This window comes from Cloeon dipterum, chromosome 1 (assembly GCF_949628265.1).
Source record: "Cloeon dipterum chromosome 1, ieCloDipt1.1, whole genome shotgun sequence".
Taxonomy (NCBI): domain Eukaryota; kingdom Metazoa; phylum Arthropoda; class Insecta; order Ephemeroptera; family Baetidae; genus Cloeon; species Cloeon dipterum.
The window spans coordinates 11,742,620-11,764,793 of record NC_088786.1 but is presented as its reverse complement, the minus strand read 5'-3'; the positions used below and the strand labels follow the sequence as shown (position 1 = coordinate 11,764,793).

Below are 22,174 nucleotides of genomic sequence, written 5' to 3'. Positions count from 1 at the left end.
GACATAACTCAATTTGCTATAAATCTAATAGTTTCAATAAATAATATTAATAACAAGAAAACTGAAATATGTAAGGTTCAATAGAACAAACACGATTAATACTCCCTGTTACCTTCCTTCAACATAATGTCCACAAATTTAATGAAGTTCAGACAAAGATATTTAATAAATTCACAGCTAAGATAATTGCCAGATGTTTATGATATTTGCATAGAGGGTTTTTAGATTTTAAGAGAGAAAACGCCAGATTTGGATAAAAGAAGAATGTTTATTTGTTACTTTTTGATCAACGCTAAATTAATAACAAAGCGAAAGTATTAAGACAAGAAATCAACATTTTCGTTTAAAGCACAGATCAATCGTTCATCTCTAGGAAGACACAACATAAGTCGGAAACACGTTTCAAGAACAATTTTCATCTTTTGAAATGCTGAAAACTTATTTGGTAATATCAAAAAACACTAGAACGATTTAATTGAGTGGAAAAATCGCGTGATTCCTATATATTTTGCTCTCGCGCGATTTTCTCTCACACTCTCAAATTAGACCAAGCACGACTGAGAGGCGAGGGAGGAAAACTACTTTTAATAAAATTACTTTTGCAAGTGTATGCGTGTGTCAGTCAAGTAAACACTGGCCCCTGCCTGTTTCCTACTTTGTGGCCGCGTGTGCAGTACCATGTGTTGTGTTGTGAGTTTTAAAAACGCGCGTGCTCTCTCTCTTTCGCTTTCATAAATAAAATATCCGCGATAAAAATTAACAATTGTTAGCTACGGGAATGGTTTTTACATAAATTTCTTATTTTGTTTTATCACGATGCACAGCAAGATTTGTTTACTTTTAGTAATTAGTAGTCGTTCATTAGTGTAGCAAAAATTGGCAAATAATGAGGAGTGATCAGCGGAGGGATGTAACTTAATCTCCCGTGTGATTGGCACCAAGATTGTGTTGCAAACGTCTCAGATTTGCAGCAGAAAAGTTCGTTTTATTTGAAAAAAGTACTAGCGCAATCTGCACACATGTTGCTTTCTTGCGTTGAGCCGGGGTTATGCAAATTTCTTGCCCGCGTTCTTGTAAATTAATTCGTTAAAATCACGCAAATTAGCGTACAACCAAAGGAAACGGTAAAAAATGTGTGAGAGAACTCGATGTAAACATTTTCTTTCCAAATAAGGCACACAAACGCGATTTTCTAGCACCACGTGGTGGCATTTTCTTTTAATAAGTCTTGCAAGGGTGCGCAACGTCCCATTACCATTCATCACCACATCAGCAGCAGCAAAGCTCTTGCTTCTTTCACGCGCACTCGATAATATAATTTCAAGTCTCACTGCTCGCGAGTTCGTGCACTGTCAAAAACTGCCTGCTCTCCAGCCAGCTGAAAGTCCTGCGTGTTAAGTGGTGGGCTTGACGAATTGGATACGACCCCATCAATTTTGACTCGTGGTCCAAAAGAGCTTCAAGCTTTTTGTTCGGAATGCTTCGCTTTTTCAAATTCTCAGCAACCCCCTGAATTATTAAATCGACAATGGACAGACAAGAGAGCGCGGAACCCTATTTCTGAATATTTCAGAATTAATTTTCTTTTCCTTAATGCTAAGTATTTCCTCCACAGTTCACTAACCAAATCTAAATTAAAACATTTCTGATATATTTTGAATGAAATGTTTGAAAAGGCGTAGAAGGTTCCTTGCTAACAATCGAGAAGTTGAGATTTCGGCCCACCATTTCCAGCACGCAGTTAACATTCAGCAGCTCGAAACCGCAGAGATCGAAGCCACATTGTTTGATCACATATGAATGATTCAACTATGGCAAAAGTTGGTCTCCAGTTGAAACGTAAGAGTCATCCACCGATTCACTTAGGCGGCGTAGTCCGCCTTGTCCCAGATGAGGTTGTTCATGTCCACCGAGGACATCTTGAGGTCGGCGTCCTCAAAGTTGAACAGGTCAAACACGTCCTGGCTGTTGCTCAGCAGGGGGTCGTACGTGTCCATGTCTGTGGGGGCCGCTGGCATATGGGTGCCAAGGTGACCCCGCGATGACACTGGCGCCGGCTGACTTGTGCTCGGCAGCATCGATTCGAGCCATTCGGACATGTCTAGCTCCATGGGCAAGTCGCCACCCGACACAAGCCCCTCCATCGGCTCTTCAATAGACTTGTCTACCAGGTCAGCACCTTCAAGCTTGATCGGCTCCAGCTGGCCAAAGTCCATCGACTCAAGGTCCAAACCTAGATCCACTGTCGGATTTGTCGCCAGCACCATAGGCACCTGAAACATGATGATTTAAAGTAAAGATGATATCAAGGTATATTAGTTTAATTTAGAAAATAATTGAGCAGTGTTTTGATTTAAAGGATTTTTTCAGTCATTCTTTCAAATACATATTATACCACAATGATTCAGTGCTTCACGAATTTCTTGCAGCAAAATCAAATTTATATCCAATTCCATAGCAAATTTATCATATCTTACAAAATCCCTGAATTAATTTACGTTCTTGTAAGGGTTAAATTACATTTAATATTATTTAGACTTGAAATTATTTTTCATTTTTTTTTCATGTACTTGGTGACAAAATTTACAATTGAATTTTTTAACTCTCTAATTTTGGACAAATTTACCATCAAAGAAGTTAAAATATAAGGAACAAAAAAGTTTTACTAAAATCATACCTGATTTTGATTAAAGTTGTTGCAGGGTAAACTCATAGGCTGGGGGTTGTTCCCAGTTTGGCCCAAAATTAAGTCGAGGTGGCTCATCACAAATGTGTTATCACTTTTCTCCAACGTCTAGAATATAAAAATGTAAGTAAATCAACCTCATTCCTTTCAACTTTGTGACGGGAAACTGACCTTTGCGTCCGGAACATTTAAATCACTGATCATGGACTGCAGATTGAGGGTGAAAGAGTCTTGGAGTGAGGCTGCCGGCAGCGGGGGCGGCGTCGGGGGCGGCTTGGTCTCTTGCACACCACCAGCTTTGAAAGCCAGCTCATGGTTCGCAAAGTTGCCCGGCGTGGTCGGTGTCACAGGCACTTGAGCAGCACTTGGAGGCAATTCTATGGATATGAGAATAAACTTCCGTCAGAAAAAAGATCTCTATCTATTTGCAGAAGATGCACTTGCCTCCATTTTTAATAAGTATTTCTAGCACGTCATCTACGATTTGACTCTTTATATGTTTCTGTTTTGATGCGTTCGCCTCCTGAAATTAAAATTCGTTGTCATTTCTTGGTCCAAGTAAAGTGCAAAGCAGAAGTACCTGTTTGATGTGCACTTTAAGTAGCTTTGCCGCCTCTTCGTAAATTGGTGGAGGTGGCGACTTGCTGTCTACCTTAGGAGGAGCCACTTCTATCAAAGGTGCAGGCGACTGCTGCAGGTCAAATGAGCCCCGGAAACTGGATATTGAAGCTGATCTAAAATTAATTACAATTATAATAAATAAAAGATTCTTGGCTATCGTTTTAAGAAGTTACAACTTTAAATAAGCAAATTTTTTGAGGTGCGTAAACAATTTGTGAAGGATCTTCATGAATAGAAAAATTGATCTCCTATTTAAATTATTGGAAGGATTGAAGTATAATTTTTATGGACTAAAAAGGGAAAACCAACCTCTGTTGTTGTTGCGGAGATTGGGGCTGAGCAGCAACAGAATTGGAGCGTTGTTTCTGCAGCAAGTTGATTTGATTGATCTTGTGCTGCTTCTGCTCTTGCTCGCTCTGTTCGCGGTTGTTCACCAGGTTGTTGTTATTGTTGTTGATGACAACGTTATTATTGTTGACAACAGGGGTGGACGCGGGGGTGGCGGTGGGGGCTGTGGTGGTGATACTGAGCACGAAGGGGTGCTGCGGCTGCCCAACCGAGATCTGCTGCGCCTGCTGCAGAAGAAAAGCGGCCAGACTGGCCTTGACGTTGAGCTGCTGCTGCTGTTGCTGCTGCAGGTGACCGCTGGAGGCCAGGGCCTGCGGCAGGATCGGCTGTTGCTGCTGATGGACCGTGGTTGTGGCGGCAACGTTGTCCTGCTGCAGCTGCTGCAGCTGCTGCTGCCGCAGCGTCTGCAATTGCTGCAACTTGTGCATCTGCTGCTGCAGCTGCTTTTGTTGCTGCTTCTGCTGCAGGTGCTGCTGAAGTTGGTTTTTGGTCGATGAGTTGTCCTGCTCCTTGGACTGCAAACAGAGAAATAACTTAGGAGCTTGTAAAACTGGGATCAGCGATAAGATCCCCTATTTTTCTTTTAACTCCCACTGAATTGCAAAAAAGTATTTTTCAGTGAGGTTGTGTCAACTTTGCAAATTTACATGAAATAGCTGAGTTAATGATATAATATTGGTTAGATGACCAAGAAAATGAATTTTCTGCACAAATTTTGCTGCTCAAATGAAGAGTTGTTATGGTGTCATTGAATTTGGTTGAAAATTTTATTTTTTGTTCTGTTATTTAGAATAATGCATTTTTATAGAATAAGCAAAATAATAAAAACTCGCATTATTGAGCTGGAAAAATAACTAGTGCGTTTTCCCACATCACATAACTGTTTTTAACAAAAGGTATTCTGCAGAGTGGTCTCACCCTCACCTTGTGTTGCTGGTTATGCTGCTGAGACTTTTGCAGCTCGCGTTGGAGCTGCTCTATCTTGCGTTGCTGCTGGTTAATGATCTCCTCACTGACCGTCTTTGACAGCACCGCTGCAAAAGGAGACGCGGGTGAAACAGGGTTGGACAGTGGCGAGGATGGAGCGTCGGTAGTGTCCATTGAGGCCATCTCAAGGTCGTTGTCCACATCCATGTTGGTGGCCGGTGAAAGCAGGGTGGAGGGCGCGTTGGACACAGGTCCGCCGATCAAGGACAGTGGCGACGAAGGGTGTGGCGAAGTGGGGCTTCTACTCGCGTTGTCAGGGCTGCTTGCCTCAAGACCCAACAAGGGCGTCTCGGTGGCCGGTGAGCAAGGGGTGTCCATCGAGGAAAGATCCGACAAGGACTCATCTCCAAGAGCAAGGGTTCCGCACGACTTGGGGTTGGAAATGCCGCAAGTGGAAGACACAGAACCTGGGGTGGCTGGTTGCTTGTCTGATTGGAACATAATTTGGTCACTGTATGGCCTCAGCCGGTCGATCAGTTGTGGTTTCGAGCCTGACACAGGCAAATTCCTCCTCTTGAGTTCAGCCTTGAGGTCATTTACTGTTGAAAATAACATAAAATTACAAATCAAAGCAAACGTTTACTTTTTAAAAACGATATAAATATAGATATCAATTTTTCAGGCCAATTTTAAGTAATAATATCCATTCTAAATGAGTACCTTTCATATCTTCTAGTTTCGAAACGGCTCTGATGCTTTCAGGGGTGGCCGGGGGCAAGGTGGGCGTGGTGGGCGGTGCGGGCGAGGGAAGGATGTTGCTCATGCTGTTGGAGGACGATTGCTGCTGCGACGGCGAGGCGATTGGGCTATGCGTCGCCGGCTGGATTTGCGGCAACGCAGACGTCGATACGGCGATCAGGTTGGAGAACTTGGTCTCAGCCCCACTTAAGCTGGGCTTTTTCTTGGACGCGGGCAGGATTAATTGCGGAAACTGTACAACAGAATTAAACATTGACAGGATTTGAAACTCTGGTTAGAAATTCACCTTGTGTTGCCACTCCAACTGCCATTGGAGGAACAATTGCTGCTGCTGCAAGAGGAGCTCGTACGACGTCTCAACCGGAGTTGGACTGTTGAGCGATTTTTGAGCGTTTGGTGGACCCTGGAATGCAGCGTATAAAGGCATTTAGTAAAATCACATCACAGTGCTCTTTTTAGTGTCTATGGTTTTGACTTCAGCAAAATATTTAAAAACAAAGCTAAAAAATTATTTTTATTAGTGCTTTTTGAACAGTATTAACAGTACTTCGAGCATTAGCAATTAAACGTGACATCTTCCAATTTTTCCAACTAATAATCAAGGAAACCAAACATTACTTTCTGCTGGTTGAAATTCATCCCAAACTTACTTTGTATTCATGAAACTTGATGGTCCGCGCTTTGGGCTGCGTCTTGGTCTTGGACTTCTTGCGATTTTTCTGAAGCTCCTTTTCAGCCTTGGAGGAGGGTCGCTGTGCCGCCATAAGCGCGGCCGTGGTAGGCGCCGTGAGCGACGGCGGCGCTGAGATCGAGGCCACCGAGAGCGGCGCCACTGTGATTACGGCAGGCGTCGCGACCAGCGCCGGCGACGGTGACGCGCTTTTGGGCGACGCCACAGAGCTGATGGGACTGAGCGAGGACAGTGAGGTGGTCAGACTGGGGCTGGCCGCCGCCTCCGGACACTGCACCACCGACACGGGCATCACAACAGACTTGCATCCTGCCGGCTCAAAGCACATTCCCGCTGACAATAGCAGTGTCGGTGCCGCGGGCTTCAGCGGTGGCGGCGCTGAAGGTAGGGCTGCTGGCGGTACTGATGGCGGTGCCGACTGCGGAGGAGACTGTCCACCCTCTGAGCTTGAGTCTTCCTCAAGGGTGATGTAGCGATTCGGGTGCTGCGGCTTCGTCAGCTGGCCCTCGCACGTCGCGCGGAATGCAATCTGGCCCTCTGTAAAATGGATGAATTTCCATGATTTGTATATACTTATAGATCAATTCGAGAAACTGAAAATCCTAAATAAATCAGTATTAAACAAAATAAAAAATTTAAATAAAGTTGATCAACGAAACATGTGCAAAATTTTTTGTTCTGTTGAAATCCGCAAAAAAAAGAAAAATGCCTACCTTTGACGGCCCTCTCAATGGTTTCATCCGTGTGCAGGATATTCTTCTGGATGAGCTCAAGCGGGCCAGGTCGGTGCGACAGCTGGTCATTCAACGAGTCTTGCAGACGCGCCTTCTTCAGCATGCGCTGCCTCTCAGCCAGCGATGGGTCCACATGCCCTACATCTGCACAGAGAGAACGATATGAATGCCATTCCTGTCGCAAAAGACGAGTGCTGAAAGAACTTTGCTTACCTTCGAGGATGTGCTGCCGGACTAGTTCTTGCCGATCTGGCCTTTGTTGGATTTTTGCTTTTAGCATATCGCCAGTCTTGGCGCGCTCCAATTTTTGGCGTACCTCGTGGAATGCTGGAGGAGTCTTCAACGCTGCGCATCCAAATGAAGTAGATTTTTTCATTAATAAAATAGAGTTTAAAATTTTTTTGAGGTCTGATGCCCATCTGCCATAAAGGAAAAGACTAGAAATATATTTTCTATTTGAAAATGGTTATTTTTTTTCAAAATTTAACTGGGTTAGTTTAGAATAGAAAAAGAAATGAAGGTTTTTTGAAAGAAAATTGCAATAAGTATTTTTTTTTTTTCAAAGAAATGTGAACCTCTGGTTGCGAGTAATCCGGATGGCTGTCAAAAACAAAAAGTGTACTCACGCGGCATTATTCCTTGGGCCACAAGTTGGTTGATTGGTCTGCGAAGCATCAGCTTCACTTTGAGAGCTGAAACATCGTTTCGGCAACATTGACTTATTGGATCGTAAAAGTAATTTGTGAATTTGACCATCGCTGGCCACCGCTGGCGGACAAGTGAGTGGAAGAAAAAAACAAAATACGGATGGCACTCGGCACCTGGGGCGACGATCGCCAGTGGGTGGGTGCAGTCGCACGTCTTGGGATCCGCGAGGAAATTACCGAGAGGAAGTTTAGCCTGAGCATTGCCACTACAGGGTCATTGATCACGCTAATAAATACACAAACTGCGCGCTGCACCGACAAGTAGTGTCCCAGCCACATACTAATGAGTGCGCGCAAGGTGTCGCGAGAACTCGAATTCACGTTTGTTGTTCCGCCCGGCGCTGCCGTTTTCTTCTTCCTTTCTTTCCTCTAGATATCAGACGCGAGCGAACGTAAGCCCCGACGCAAAGGTTAATCGCGGCTGGCTGGCTGAACGAACTGACCGCGAGCAACGCTCAATGCAGCGGGCTTTAAACCCTTTATCTTTTCATCGCGTGCGTCCTTGTCTAAATCTCCTGTTTCTCCGATTATTACAAAACTGTAATACATGGTTCACGAATAGAATTTTAGGCGGCTATTGCGAACACAGGAAAACTTGTTTGGATTGATAAATATATTAATTGTTCCGTTTTAAGTGAGAAACCTTATTTTTGACAAATATTTTTATATTTAATGAGCTTGCTCGACGTTTTTACCTGAAAAGTAGCAAATTCTTTTTTTCTTACTTTTTATAACTCAAAACACTCTGTTGTCGTTAAGAAACAAGCTCTGATTTTCCTCTTTTAATCTTATTAATGTGTGGGATCGCGAGAAGCGCCCACAATAAAAAAAATTAGTCCTTTACTAGACTACCGCTTTTCCTCTGATTTGAATATAATTGAACGACGATTTATGATTATCATTATCAGATTAGCCACTTACATTCTTTATTTTTATCCATGCACTTCTGCAGCGGCGACTCGTCGACTTCGGCTTTCGGAGGTGACTTTGGTGTCCCTTCCGAATCCGCTTCGCTAGCCTGGCCGCTCTCAGCCATCTTCAACAAGTCCAAATTGCACTCCTGTGAAAGAGACAAAGTTAAAATTAAAAAAAAGTGCTTGCAAGAGGCGAAGGTGCGCCGCTCTGAGGCGGCCTCGCTCAGACTAATTTGGGATGTGTAAACACAAACAATAGAAATAGCAGTGCAACCTTGAACCACTCAGGGTAGATCGAGAGTATGGTCTCTAGGAGATCTTTGTCCAGCTGGATACGCCAATACACAGGCCCGGCACCTCCGTATTCTGCTGCAACAAACCAAGTTGCTGATTAGATTACTTTTTCTGTTTTGATTGTGGCATCACAGTGCAAATTAAAAGTAAATATTTGTATTTAACCGAATGAACAGATAACTGTCACACTACACTGCTGAACACGCAGTATCTAGATGGTAAAACATCCGTGTGATTATTTCCATTACCATGAAGGAACATAAAAAGATGACCACAAACTGAATTAGCTCAGGTTGGATAATATTCATTTGCATTTTGAAGTTTTAATTAGGGTGTCGTTGTATACATCTCAAGTAAATTATCAGAACTGTAAGTTATCTCCTTTTAACGCACTTTTATTTTATTCAAGCGGAGAATTGAGGGTGAGGACGGTTAATTAGTTTGTCTGACCAGACGTTTCTATCAAAAATAGGGCTCGAGAGGGAATCAGACTCGTGGGCGGACAGCGCGCACCGTGCGCCGAGTGAGTCACTGCTGCTTCACCTCCCCTTCGAGAGCTCTGCTGTGTATTCGTGGTTCGTGTTCTGCCGTTCGACGCATGGTGGCGACGCTAGCACCGCGAGTGGAAGTCGCTACAAGCGCCGCGATTCTCTCGTTATGTACAACACGGACACCCGCCTCCGACGCCAAGCCTCTTTAGCTCAGAGGTTAGAGCACTGGTCTCGTAAACCAGGGGTCGTGAGTTCGATTCTCACAAGAGGCATTGTTTTTGTCGAGCGTATTTCCTTATAACTTCAATTGACCACGTTGTAAAACGCACGAATTTCATTTTTGACCGTTTTTCGGTATTCTACACCGAATTTCAACATTATTTGATCAAGCGGCGTTGTTGGGTGCTGCTGCTTCCGGACAAATCCGCGTCAAAAATCACTAGTGGATAGCGCCCAAGCGAGAGGGTTTATAATGTGTAATGCGAGGGAGAGCGAGCATCTTGCGTGCCCGCAGATGAGTATTTGTGGCTCGAGAGTTAGCGGCGACGACAGGTGTGCATGGCTTCGGCCGCTGGAAACCAGAACGTCACGTGACCAGTGACAAACACAAAGAATAGACTCCCTACTGCTTTTTGTGCCAATGGATGTCATTTTCGGGCGCGGGAGGAGATCATCTCTCCGCAATTTCAAGATGATATTCAAAAGTTGGTTTCCATTGCCGAAGAATATTTTTGAAAAACGCAACTAAGATTTAAAACCGATTTCAAACTCAACGAGATTTGGGAGTGAAAGCCCTAGGATTTTTTAAAACATTTGAAAAAGTTAGACTAACTCAAGTCGAATTTCCAATAGCTAATTAAACGACTCGATTTTAAAATAGAAATTTAAATTGATTTACTTTCCCACTGTTCAATGACGCACGAAAGTCTAGAGAGTAACAAACTAACATACTGAGTTTTTTTAAACGAGACTGTTGTTTCCCGATGGCGAAGGCGTCGCTTAAAAACGGCGCCTATTATAATTTTAGACATTGAAACCACAAAACTAGCCAAAGAGTCGTACGTTGGTTGTGTTGTTTGCATTCGCAAAGATCATTTCTGCGCGATGTCGGCGAGGCGTTGCGTAATGCAGACACCAGCGTTGTAATTAGCGTGGGAGGCTTAGTCTGCTCCGAGCTAGAATTAGCTGCGCCTGTTTCGGCGATTATTTATTCACTGTTTGCCGATTCGGCACCAAAGTGGATAGTGAATCAAAGCAAGTCAAGCAAGCATAAATGATGATGATGTTTCGGATTTAAGCCGTGAAAATGAGACGTGTCTCTGCCCCACCCATCTAATTTTATTCAAGCATTAAAAATCGGAAGATGGTGATTATGTTCGCCGGTAAATTTTATCTTTAACTAGCCGATAGATAGATGAAGATCATTTTACTCTGTGGTTTTTAAGTTAGAATTTACTCCGTTCTGCAATCTATTAATAAACTAATTTTGTAGTGTTTTACTCGTTCCAGACCTTTAAAAAGATTGAAGAAATTTTCCAATAATCCGTTGCCTAAGTTTAATTACCTTGTGGGAACGGTAGATTATCAACCCATGACAACTTAATAAATGAAACATCGACGTGACTTGAATTAATGTGTTGGAAAACGGACACGGAACAAAAAAGACGTAGAATATATCTCCCTGGAATAGTACGCTTCCCGCTTCAATGATATGCTAAGCGGCACAGTTTCCATCGCTTTCTAAGGCGCACATCAATAACTTTAGTTTTTAAGTTTGCTTTAATTGAAAGAAACTGAGTTAACGAGCAATATTTTCAAGTTTTACAGTTGCTTCTCTTTTTTAACTTCTAAAGCAACTTCTAATGACTATTCAGTCATTTAACATAGTAGGTTAGTTTTCAGTGTTTTTTTTACATCTGTTAAGGCTTCGATGTGGCTTACATTACTGTAATATTGCATTGGAGTGCGTCTTCTAATTTTGGCCGTCCAGTCAAAAATATATTCGACCACCTACCTTATTCAGTGTCTTCAGCGAATAGGGAACGATTGCACGAACTTAAATTGAAGTATTGATCTGCATCCAGAGATTTATTTTAGAGATTAGCTTTCATTTTACAATGACGAAACTATACATAAAAAGCTCGATAATTTATTTTAACCCGAAAAGAGCCCCCTAATGCAGAAAAGTCAAGAACTTGATAAAATATCCCATGGCGTGAGTTTCATAAAAATTTGCTGATAACGTTCAATTTTTAACTGACATATCCTTACTCAAATTTGAGGTATTTTTACTAGAATAGAAGAACGCAAACAATTTGGTAATGTTTCCGTTGCCATTGCAACGTGCAATAGCCAGCACAGGAGGCTGGGTAAGGTGGGAAAAATTCAAAGGTGGAAAAACTAATGAAACTTTTTAGACCGATCTGTTACCAATACCACGGCTTTCCAAATTATTTTTGATTATTCCACGATATTATTTCAATTCTGAATGAAAAGGGCATTATTATATTCCGAGCAATAAATGGAAATTCTTGGGAGTAACTCATTTGTTATTTAAACTAGAGTTTGTAAATGAATTTAATAATTCGACAATCTAGCTTCTCTCGAATAATTTAATCTGAGCTCAGTAGAAAGCAGTGCCAACTATCGAATCAAATTAGTCCTTTCTTTAATGTACTGTCTCTGGATCACGGTTTCAAGGCGAAGGCAGAAGACGGGGTTTACTCACTCTCCGCGTTGTGGAGACTGAAAACTCGTCAGTTTGTTTTCTTTTTCTGGACCAACGTCGAACGTTAGGCGGGCGGAAGGAAACAGCGCTGGCTATTTTCAACAATTATGTGGGTCGTTTGCTTTTTTGTTTTGTTCGCAATGAACCAGTCTTTTTCAACATGAAAAGCACACGCAAACGAACGCAAAACAGAGCGATTCATGTGAGAAATGCGCACACAGGAAAGCGAATAAGGTCGCTGCGGCCTTCCGCGAAACTCGCAGGTGGTAAGGTTTTTTTTGCAGAATGATTATGTTCTAGATAATATCATCATTTGTTTTATTTTTTCCTGCAAAAAGGAATAGGAGTCATACCTAGATACAATATTAGACGAAGAGACTTTAACAAAACTAAATAAACGTATGATAAACCATATAACGCAATTGCAAAATATAATTTTCAATCGTTGCAGCTGCAACTCAATGGTTGATATGGATGTATTCAAGAATGCGACTCCTTATTTACTCTCATTGTATACATTTTTTTCAAACAGTTGCACGTCTTTGATGAAAGTTAAAATGATTTGCTTGGTTTTCGCACTTCGTCTATAAAGATTTCCTCGTATTTTAAGAACTTTGCAAAACAGCATTTAATTACGCATTTTAATTAATTCATTAAATTGAAAATAAGGTTTTGTAGTTTGAGATCCAATTTTGGCCAAGCAGCTGTCGACAAACGTTCACGACAAACATGCCAACTTCAGACTAGCTAAAACTAAACATTAATTACTTGAGAAGATCGAAATAAACGACTTGTTTATAAAAAGGACGTAATAAAGAAAAAATCTAGTTAATTTGGCCAAGTATCAAACGGTTTACGCGATTTTTCATCCACCGAAACGAAAAATAGCTCAATGTCGTGCGGTGCGTCATTGTCGGCACCTTGGAAGCAGCAGCAAAGGCCACCCTTGCTCTCCCTACCTGCACTCAGCTGACGATTTCCAGCTGGTGCTCAGTGTAAACGTGGTGAGCAAGCGAGGAATAATGCGGAAAGTGCGACGGGACGGGACGGGGGTGTGTGTTGTCGTCTGCAGGCAGGCACACACACGCAAACACAGCACGCACCTTGGCAGTGGGGACAGTCGGCCTGCGAGGCGGAGGCCGACTCGGGGCTGCCGGGGTCAGACGACGGTGACTGCTGCAGGAGGATGGGGGCGGCGGAGACAGGCGGCGTCGTAGGGTGAATTATCGGCCTGAGAACGGCAGCGTCGGAGGCGGCGGCTGCCGTGCTGACCGGCATCTTGCGCGCGGGTCACCACCCGCTCGCGGCCATCGTCCGCCCGCCTGGCCTCAGCACAGCACGACTCGGGCCGCACCTCTGGCCGCACTCGACTGCCTCCGAGGGCGCCCGTCCGACGGAGGGGTGGCCATCTGCCGAAGTATTTTGGACGCCTGCCCGACCGACCCACTCCTTCTCCTCCGCGTCACGCCGCCGCTGCCCCAACACACACACGCACGCCGCGCAGAGCCAGAATTCTTGCCTCTGGCTGGCTGGCTGGCTGGCTGGCCGGCCGGCTAAAGAACGAGCCAGCTAGCGGCCTCGCCGAAAGCAAAGCGCCGTGAACACACTCCTCCGCCCGCACTTTGGCCTATGCGTCCGTCTTTTCGCCGTCCGATCTCATTTGCTTTTCATTTAGTGGGCGAAAACCACTATGTCCACTCTTTAGCCATTCAACGACTGTCAAGAAGAATTAGTAGCATTTTCCAACATGAGCCTCTATTTTGAGTTGGTTGTTGATTGCTGACTCAAACTATGCAAAATGAGTCTGTACTGGTAGGGCAATAACTGAAAGAGCAAAATTCTTAGAGTTAAAAATTCAGCTTAAATCAGATGTCACCTGTCACTAAATCGTATGGAATGTAATACACGTATAGAACCCAAGAAATCCAGAAATCTGAACAGCTTGTGGCACCATCTTATGCGTTGTCTCCATGATTTTAAAATAATGGACTCGTTCAAGTATGCCAGTCTTTAAAAATTCGATTCCAAGTTTCACTCGCTCTGCACTTCGAAAAAGCCACGTTGTAGTTTCCGCTGAAAATTTAATGCGCGTCCGGAAATAAATTTGGTAACAAGTGCGATAAATCAACATCGGCTGGCTTAAGCGGCGCGACATAAGCACACCAAAGGCGCGCTTCAATATTTTTAGATAGTCCGCTTGGTCGTCGCGAAGGCGCGCGCTGCCGTGTTTTTGTTGGTGACGTAAAATTTATCACAAAGTTGACATGCTCTCTGGCGCGCTACTGACTCAACGTCGGACTTTTTACTGAGCACCGGGCGAGTGTTTTCAATAATTTAGACTTCTTGAGTTTCTCACGCAAACTGTCACGTCAGGTCCGTCTAAATCGGACATGATTGTTGAGACCCAATTGTGGACGAGCAGCAAGACACCGGTCGCAATTCCAACAATAATAATATGATATAACATGATGCATTCAGTCGGTTTTCATCTGAAAGGCTGAAATTGTCTCTCAACTCTCAGCACTCTTGCATAATCTGACAATAGGTTCAATTCGACGGGCTGAAAAGAATGCAGTTTAAAAATAGCATGTAAAGCTCAGTAAAGAGCCACTTGTGTTCACCTAGTTCTTTGCTTTTGAACAGGCCTTTGAGAAACTAACTAACACTGCAGCTGGAAAAGTGCAAAGTATAGTTGAAATTGATGAATAAAAAAATATTTTGATGTATGCGTGCAATACACGGCAGATTATTTTGATTGTTTACAATATAAGCTCGCTACATTGAAAAATTCGTCACGAAATGTCTCATACGGAAGCCTTGATCTAGCGAACAGAGTGGGCATAGGCAGGTACCTCTACCTCAAAGCGAATCGATTCGGAGGGCAGTCTCATGTCCCATTCATTCACGCGTGGAAGGACCGGTCGCTCTCTGTCTCGAATATGACAAGGAGGCGACGGACGGCTGAGTCGCTCAAATCGCAGCCAGAGAGCATTAGAAATAGAATGGTCGGTGCAGCCGCCTCGACGGCGGCGTACAGTTATACATGCGAGAAGGCAATGCACGCAGCTTACGCAACGCCGCATAGCACATGGCAACTTTCACGCGCGTTGCTCGCCTGCACTGCTTGCGCAATTTTCGAAAAGTCGGGCCAAAAGGCAGGCGGCCGGACGGCGAAAAGAAGCAGAAAAAAGGCCGAAAGCGCTCGCTCTCGGACGGACGGCTTGTGTGCTTCGCGCTCCCTTTGCCTCTCCCCCACTTTGTCATTTTCTTTTTGCGTTGTTCGCCTATTGGCCGCAAAACCAAAATACTCTCACCCGAGAAAGAAGATTTAAATTTGTTGTCTTGCCTGCACGTACGGCACTACTTGTTTGCTTGCAGGTAGAGAGTGAGTGCGCGCGTGTGACTAAGCGTTAATTCTGTTTGTCGGCGCGAATCGAGAAAGTGAAAAAGGATTTGAAAAGAGAATCAAAGCAAATAGTTGCTTGGCGCGAGCGACACGATTGAGAAACAGTACTAAATGCGAATTCCGGCAAAAAAGAGAAAAATAGCACACTTTTTGCACTTGCAGTGTGAGAAAACAAGTTTTCTTGACACTTTTCCAGACTTTTATTACGAACAGTCGAGCACTCGGGGGCACTAAAAATCATTATTATTTGTTTATCTTGGCAATTTCTTCTACAGATTAATCTGGGACTTTTCATTTGAAGTTGCCTGTAGCAAACTATTTGGAAAGGTGTTTTTGTGACCCCATTCGAAAAGGAATGAAAATTCTGCTCACGAACATTATTAATTTTTTACTGGCTGATTTAGCCTCCCCACTTGTTTCGCCTTGTGTTGGCGTAGCTTATTCTACACCTCCGCATCCAACACGAGTGAATGCTTTACAATTCTATGAAATGACAAGAGGAGTGAAAAGACAAGTATTCAATCGTCTAAGCGCATGTGCTCGCAACGTTGCATTTTTACTATCGCTATCTTCACTCGCAAATTGCTTTGTCTTCGTTGTATTAATTAACCTAAACTAGAATGGGAATTTTACTTTATTTTATAATCGGTAAAAAATTGAAAGTCGGAAATATCACTAGGTTTTGACCGAGATGAGCTGGACATAAACTAAAGAAGTACGTTGAAAGATTTGGTTCAAACGTGGTCTTCACTCTGCTGTTGCAGCTTTTGAGGGCGAAATATGCATTGTTCCATTGATGGTCTGGTACCCGCAAAACCTGTGATAACAAGTAGCTGTGATTAAATATAGCTTTAGAAGCTTGTGAGACTGAAAGGCATTGCGCCTATGCTGTGATTTGTACGTCACTAAGATGTACCTGAATTATTTTCAAAGTGCGGGTACATTGATGACTATCATTTTTGCCACCTAAAATATCAGATCAAAAGAAACTTTTGTAATGTGAGTAAAAATTAATATTCTATGTTTAAATTGACGACCGCTTCAATATTTATGTGACAATACGATTGCAAATTTTTTCGTCTCCATTAAAATTAATGGTCGTGTTTGAACAAATTGAAGCTCTAGTCATCCTTTTTAGCAATTAAATGGATTTCTCTGATAGACACTAGCAAAGTAAGATTAAATAGCAAGTAACGGAAAATCCCAAGTAACTAGAGCACACACGCGGAAAAGATGGCTCGGATAAAATTTCCTTGTGCTGACAAGTTTAGTTAGCTAGCTGATGACTCAAGAGTGCACTTTGAAAATCATCGAAATTCGGCGGCTAGACACGGGGAGTGGCAAAATTGTGTTTCCGTACGGCGAGCCAAGTAAAACTGCGGTCGAGGTGGAGTCGTTAATGCGATGGCCCAACAATAAGAAAGGCGGTGGATCTGGTGCAAAGCGCCTACGCACTCCTCCAAGTTCGCTGAAATTCGGTGGCTATTTTTGGCCACGTGGCATTAATTTATGCGGCGTTACGACTTCTCGTTTCGGCTGCGGTTTGCCCGCTGGCCCGTTGTTCGCTTGTTTACGTTTCGCTGAAAAACAGCCCGAACGCCTCCGTTCTGCATTGGCTGCCGCGGCATTCTGATCGCGCAGGGGGCAGGGAGCCGCGCACGTTCGCCCAAATACCGATTCATTGATGGACGACGCTCTCTGGAGCAAGTTGTGAAATAAGCCAGACTCACCGAAGAATAGTCGTTTGTTGGAGTGCAGAAAAAGTTAGCGTTGTTCACCTTTATGAATGGGTAGAAGAGCCTCCCAATAAAAGAAAATTCTACGAATAGCACATAAAATCCGGATTAAAAAACGTGGACGCATTTTATTCATTTCTTAATTGATTTTGTTTCGGCTCATGCTAAAATTAGAGTGCAAAATAGCTGAATCCACGTTTTGTGGGTGCGGAATGCAGCAACGGGAGGCGCCACCGTTGATTAATGTGTTTCAGGCATTTTAATTATGATTGGGGATCCAATTCAGGTGCTGTGTAATTATAATTGTTTCGTAATTCTGTTAGACCAGTTTGGACACAATTTGCTGTGGGTTGTGGTCACCATAAATTCTCTAACGTCTAGAAATTATTTATTTTTTCAGCTCTGTCAGGTTAGCACATTGTTGTTAGTTTGCAGAGCATAACTTTCAGAACGCTAAAACTGCGTTTGAAATCGATGAAAGGATGACTTCCACTGAATACAATACAAAATTAGCACCTAATCAAGATAACGACATCTAGTCGCGGCTCCCAGCATCAGCAACTTGCGCAAAGACGATTTTTTTCGAAATAGAAACGTAACTTTGGCTCTACAAATTTTCGTCTTCATTCTTTCTAAACAAAGACGTTAAAAACACATTATTCAGCTCTGCTTCTATGCCCAGGACATTCTCGCATAGCTTTTAAAAAAGTATTCGCCACCATTCGTTGGTCACACTTGAAGTTGTAAAAAGTCGGGTAAGCAAAGCAGGCTTTTGGACCGAATCGGCGGCTGCACTGTCTTTTTCTCTGTCGGGCCGCTTGTACAAGGCGAGCGGGGGAAAAGGCAAAAGGGGAAGCGACGGCAATCACAAATATTTGGTGCCAAATATAGAGCATTTGGGCTCGCGCCCAAAAAGAAACAGCGCGCGCCGCGCAGAGTGAGAGAGAAAAAAGAGAAAAAGTCGGCTTGAGGCGTTTGTTTGCGTTCGTCTCGTTAAGAGCGCCACACATGCGAGTTATAATTACGTACGCGCATTTTGCTTTGCCTCGCTTTCAAATTGGGCCGCGGGCACCACACAAACTCACTCACTCACTCGCACACGGCCCGCATAGTCCGTGTCCCACTCCAAGGTGTGCGCTCCGGCCGCCTGGGCGCTGCCGATCGCTCTTCCTCCTTGCAACAATCTTTTTACTCATTGTTGCTTGGCTTCGCGAGACGCAGCAGAAAAAGAGCAACGCCTCAAATAACTTCCAAGGTGTGGGCTTCACGCTTAAAGTTGCTCAAATAGTTCTGATCATTCACATTCAAACTCACAAGGTTAAATAAAATGCGGAAAGTCTGTTCATAACTCAAATAAGCGATTAATTTGTAAAAAGTTCCTTATTCCGCGTTTCAGTGCGATGTGTGGCATAACACATTTAAATAAAATTATCGATTTTAACGAAAAGGAATAATCTTTCAAAAAATTTGTTGCATTTCCAGCGTTGACCAGCGTATAGTTTTTGGTGAGATGGATCAATAAGTATTAGAGACTTAAAAATCAGAAATCTTTTAAGATAATTTCCGCAGACGCGAAAAATAACCTAGACGAATATTTTTGCCATCAACCACGTAACCTTGATTCTAGAAAACACGAACGCAACTAGCTTTTCTGAAGGCTAAGTTTCTAGCACCGATTCCAATTGGATTTTGACCAACTGTATTATAAATAAGACTAGTGCTACGAGTAAGCACAGGTATTTTTCCAGGGAAAGGGCTTTTATCACAAATTTTTTGTCAAGAAACCTGTTTTTGTTTATTTAATAAAAAAAACATCTCACTTACTCTGCGTGTCCTTCAACCTGATAATCTTAATTTTAAAAGCGCTACAATTATTTTCTAAGCTAAACAGATAGACACAATGATGTCCATTAGTTTTATTTAGTTAAAAAAATACAGATGTTAGGACGAATTGAGAGCCCCATTTAACTTTCGAAGAGTTTGAAATTTTTGTTAATTTAAATAATTATATTTAATTTATTTATCCAAAGCCTATCACTTTCAGAAAAACTTACAAATAAAGTCTTAATAGTTAAATAGAAAATTAGAGCAATATTTTGGGCAAAATATATGTTGTATGATTCATGACAAATAAATTACATTTTTCAGACAAAAACATGCTTTTTCAACTAAAGTGCTAATTAGATTTTAATTTCAAAACAAAATAATGAAAAAACTTTAAACACTTCTTGATCGTTCAGCAGGACATCCTAATTTCAAATTCTTCTTTTGAAATTTTGAAACCTTCTGAGTAATTTTATTTTCAAAAAGGTGAGAAATCTCCAAATAAAGATAGCGGTTGAGAGATTCTATTTATCATCGATCAAGTGTGAAATACAAGGATTAACAGCCAAAACTTGATTGATTCTTTTTATCCTCGCGTGGTCCATTTATAATTAATTTTTAATCTTGGTGGCTTTGGTTGATCTAATTATATTAAAAAATCAGTTGATTATGAAGCTTATAAAGAAATTGTTTCATCAACCAAAATGGGCAATTTGGGAAAAATGTATTAATCCTAAACAAAATTAGATAATTATGTATTCCAAATTAGGCTCGACATTATTTGTTTTTCGCAAAAACTGTCAAAATTTATCAGTCCTTGTCAACGGTCTGATAAACTAACAATGAGTGCAGAGAGGAAAACACTTTTAGCACAGAGACAGTGCAAAAATTATCGCGCGGAGTGACGTTAGCGCCGTCGGCAGCGTGTGTGCGAGGCGCGAATTACTCTAGACGCAACTTGACATCACAGGTAAATGATGGGGCCACAGCCAACAAGCAGTAAAGTTGTGAAGTGAATGCACCATCTGTCATTGTTGCAACAATCGAGAGCTGCAGCCGATAAACCCTCGTCCGGAAACCACCGCCAAGGGGTGCGAGAGACGGTTTCCAGGACGGCTGGGCACAAATAAATAGGGCTGCAATAGTGGCAGACCAAATTTCAGACAATAATTACGCTTTGCAAGTTGGACGAGTCGAACAGAAATAGATCAGCTCACTGACAGCGATGAGTAATTCATCAAAATGTGAATTAAACCGCGGTCGATTTGCAGCATATAATCTCTGGGGGTCGTGGCACGAAGGGTGGGAGTGGGGTGAAATTCTGCAGACACCGTGCGTCGGTGGCTCCCGTCGGCGGAGATAAGACGCCAAATGCAATCCGATTGTTTACAAATTAGAGCAGTGGCAGGAGACGGAAGAGCCGTTTCAGCGTCGGATCGTGCAACCAAAGGATGCTGTTGGCCTGTCCTGGACTCATTTCGGCGTTTCGACCGACGCTACCAGCGCAAATCGGCAAATATTTGGCAGGTGTTGCCGAGAGCCGTGCTACCTGCGCCACTTGCAAAACAGCCCACGATCTGCCCAAGGACGAATGCGCCTTCTGCCTCTGGCTCGCTCGATTTCTCTGTCGTCGAAGCCAAATCATCGCTTTTTGACCCGTCCGACGGCCGAACAGAACGTTCCAGTTCGCGGCCGACGCGGATGTTGAGGCTGTTTGGACCGCCGAAGGGAGGAAAATCGAAGAAAAAGAAGTAGGCGAACAGGCCTATGGAGCGTAAATACGGAAGAAAGGTGGGAGGGCGGAGGCAAAACACGGGTGAAAAAGCGCACAAAGGGAGGCCGACTCACCTGCTGGGCTGCTTCAGACGCGGGACAAGTTGGCAGCCGGGGCCATCGGCCCGAATTCGGCCAGCTGCGGCGCCTGGGCGCAAGAAACGACGCAGAAAAAACACACGGCACTTGCGGCAAGAGACGTGAGCTCCGCCATTACACTCGGTCACTCGCCAGCCAGCCACTCGCCCTCGCAGCGCTCGCTTCCAGCAGGCGCTGCCTAGCACCAATCACGACACGCCTTCCGCCCGTGCCTACCGATATGTGCTAAATTATACCGGTTTGGGCGGGAGGCACTATCATATGAAAAGAGATACGTTTAATACTCCGCGATTCCCGCAATTCCATTATTTCATTTATTTTTCTCTTCAAATTTTGATTGTAAAAAGGTTCAGACCCATATTTCTATCTTATTTGCTCATATATTCAACTCATACTGATTTTGACAGGTTTTTAGGAACCAAAAATGTATAATTTGATATATATTTTGAGTTTAGCATGAGTAATATTTTTGTAATTCATCTCCTTTCTTGATATTGGATCCATTTTGCCTATTTATTCGCGAATCTAGTGCGCTTCGCCCTTTAATTTTTCTGATTACATTATTTCTTTAACACTCCAAAACACAAAGACATAAAAAATAATTTTAATTTTTAGTTTATTATTCCTTTATAAGTTTTTGAAATTTTATTTTTGTTTGACACCCGTTCGAAAAACTTCCAAATTATACGCTGAATCGAGGCACTTTTTATTTAAAAAGTTGCCTCTTCAAAACAAACCTTTAACTAACTCAAGATTTTGGAAAAAGTCATTTAAATAATTATAAAATTAAGGTTGCCTACGGAGTTTAGTAAAATTTCACGTCATTTGATTGCTCTCAAAGCCACATTATAGCGTTCAATGTAACGGCCTATATATCTTTTGAAACCTGTGTGGGCGGGCCGGATCTGTTGATGCGCGATTATCAACAAATTCTGCCCTGAACCAGAGACTCGCTCTGATCCCCAACGTTATATTATTACTTTTCTGATGTGAAAAACAGGTATACAAAATAGAGGGGGAATGCACGTGGGTGTCATCCTCTCTCTCTCTCTCCCTTCTCTACTCTGCTTCAGTAGATTAATGGCAGATATTTAAAATGCAGAAAAAACTTAAATGGATAGAAACGCCTAGAAGAATTCATGTCCATTGAGAAGAACGTAATTTGTGTATAGGGCACAGATGACAATTTTTATATTTTACTTTGGTATCGCCTTTTCCTCCGTTCTTCTTCGTCAATTAAGCATAATATTTTTTCTATTCAAGTTTATACATGTGCAGCATTTCTTCTTAAATTAGCTGTAATATCTGCAGAAAAATCACTAATTTCTTTAATTATCACGCAAACACAGACAATGCTGATTATTTTTGGCTGATTTCAATTCACTCATAACAAAAAATTATCAATGATGTGTTATGTTAGTCATAAAAAATCGTCC

General features: G+C 42.7%; 1 protein-coding gene and 1 non-coding gene across 4 annotated transcripts; one reads left to right on the top strand and one right to left on the bottom strand.

Annotated features, from left to right (window-relative positions):
• Positions 1-248: 248 nt before the first annotated feature.
• LOC135948054 (myocardin-related transcription factor A-like) lies at positions 249-20,896 on the bottom strand. 3 transcript variants are annotated; one of them, XM_065497117.1, is made up of 16 exons: positions 20,715-20,896; positions 8,662-8,756; positions 8,395-8,533; positions 7,393-7,458; positions 6,980-7,111; positions 6,746-6,910; positions 5,992-6,569; positions 5,628-5,744; positions 5,303-5,573; positions 4,580-5,181; positions 3,617-4,170; positions 3,267-3,420; positions 3,131-3,209; positions 2,858-3,063; positions 2,678-2,794; positions 249-2,273 (listed from the first exon to the last, which is right to left on the bottom strand). In XM_065497117.1, exons 3-16 carry the CDS (start codon positions 8,507-8,509, stop codon positions 1,863-1,865), a joined length of 3,567 nt encoding a protein of 1,188 aa, XP_065353189.1. In that variant the 5' UTR covers positions 8,510-8,533; positions 8,662-8,756; positions 20,715-20,896; the 3' UTR covers positions 249-1,862. The 3 variants fall into 3 exon arrangements, with proteins under 3 accessions (XP_065353189.1, XP_065353190.1, XP_065353188.1); XM_065497118.1 differs by having other exon boundaries at positions 8,662-8,753; XM_065497116.1 differs by lacking the exon at positions 20,715-20,896 and adding an exon at positions 13,004-13,284 and having other exon boundaries at positions 8,662-8,753.
• Positions 9,372-9,444, top strand: TRNAT-CGU (transfer RNA threonine (anticodon CGU)). The gene has a single exon. It is a non-coding gene; the product is annotated as a tRNA-Thr (tRNA).
• Positions 20,897-22,174: the final 1,278 nt, after the last annotated feature.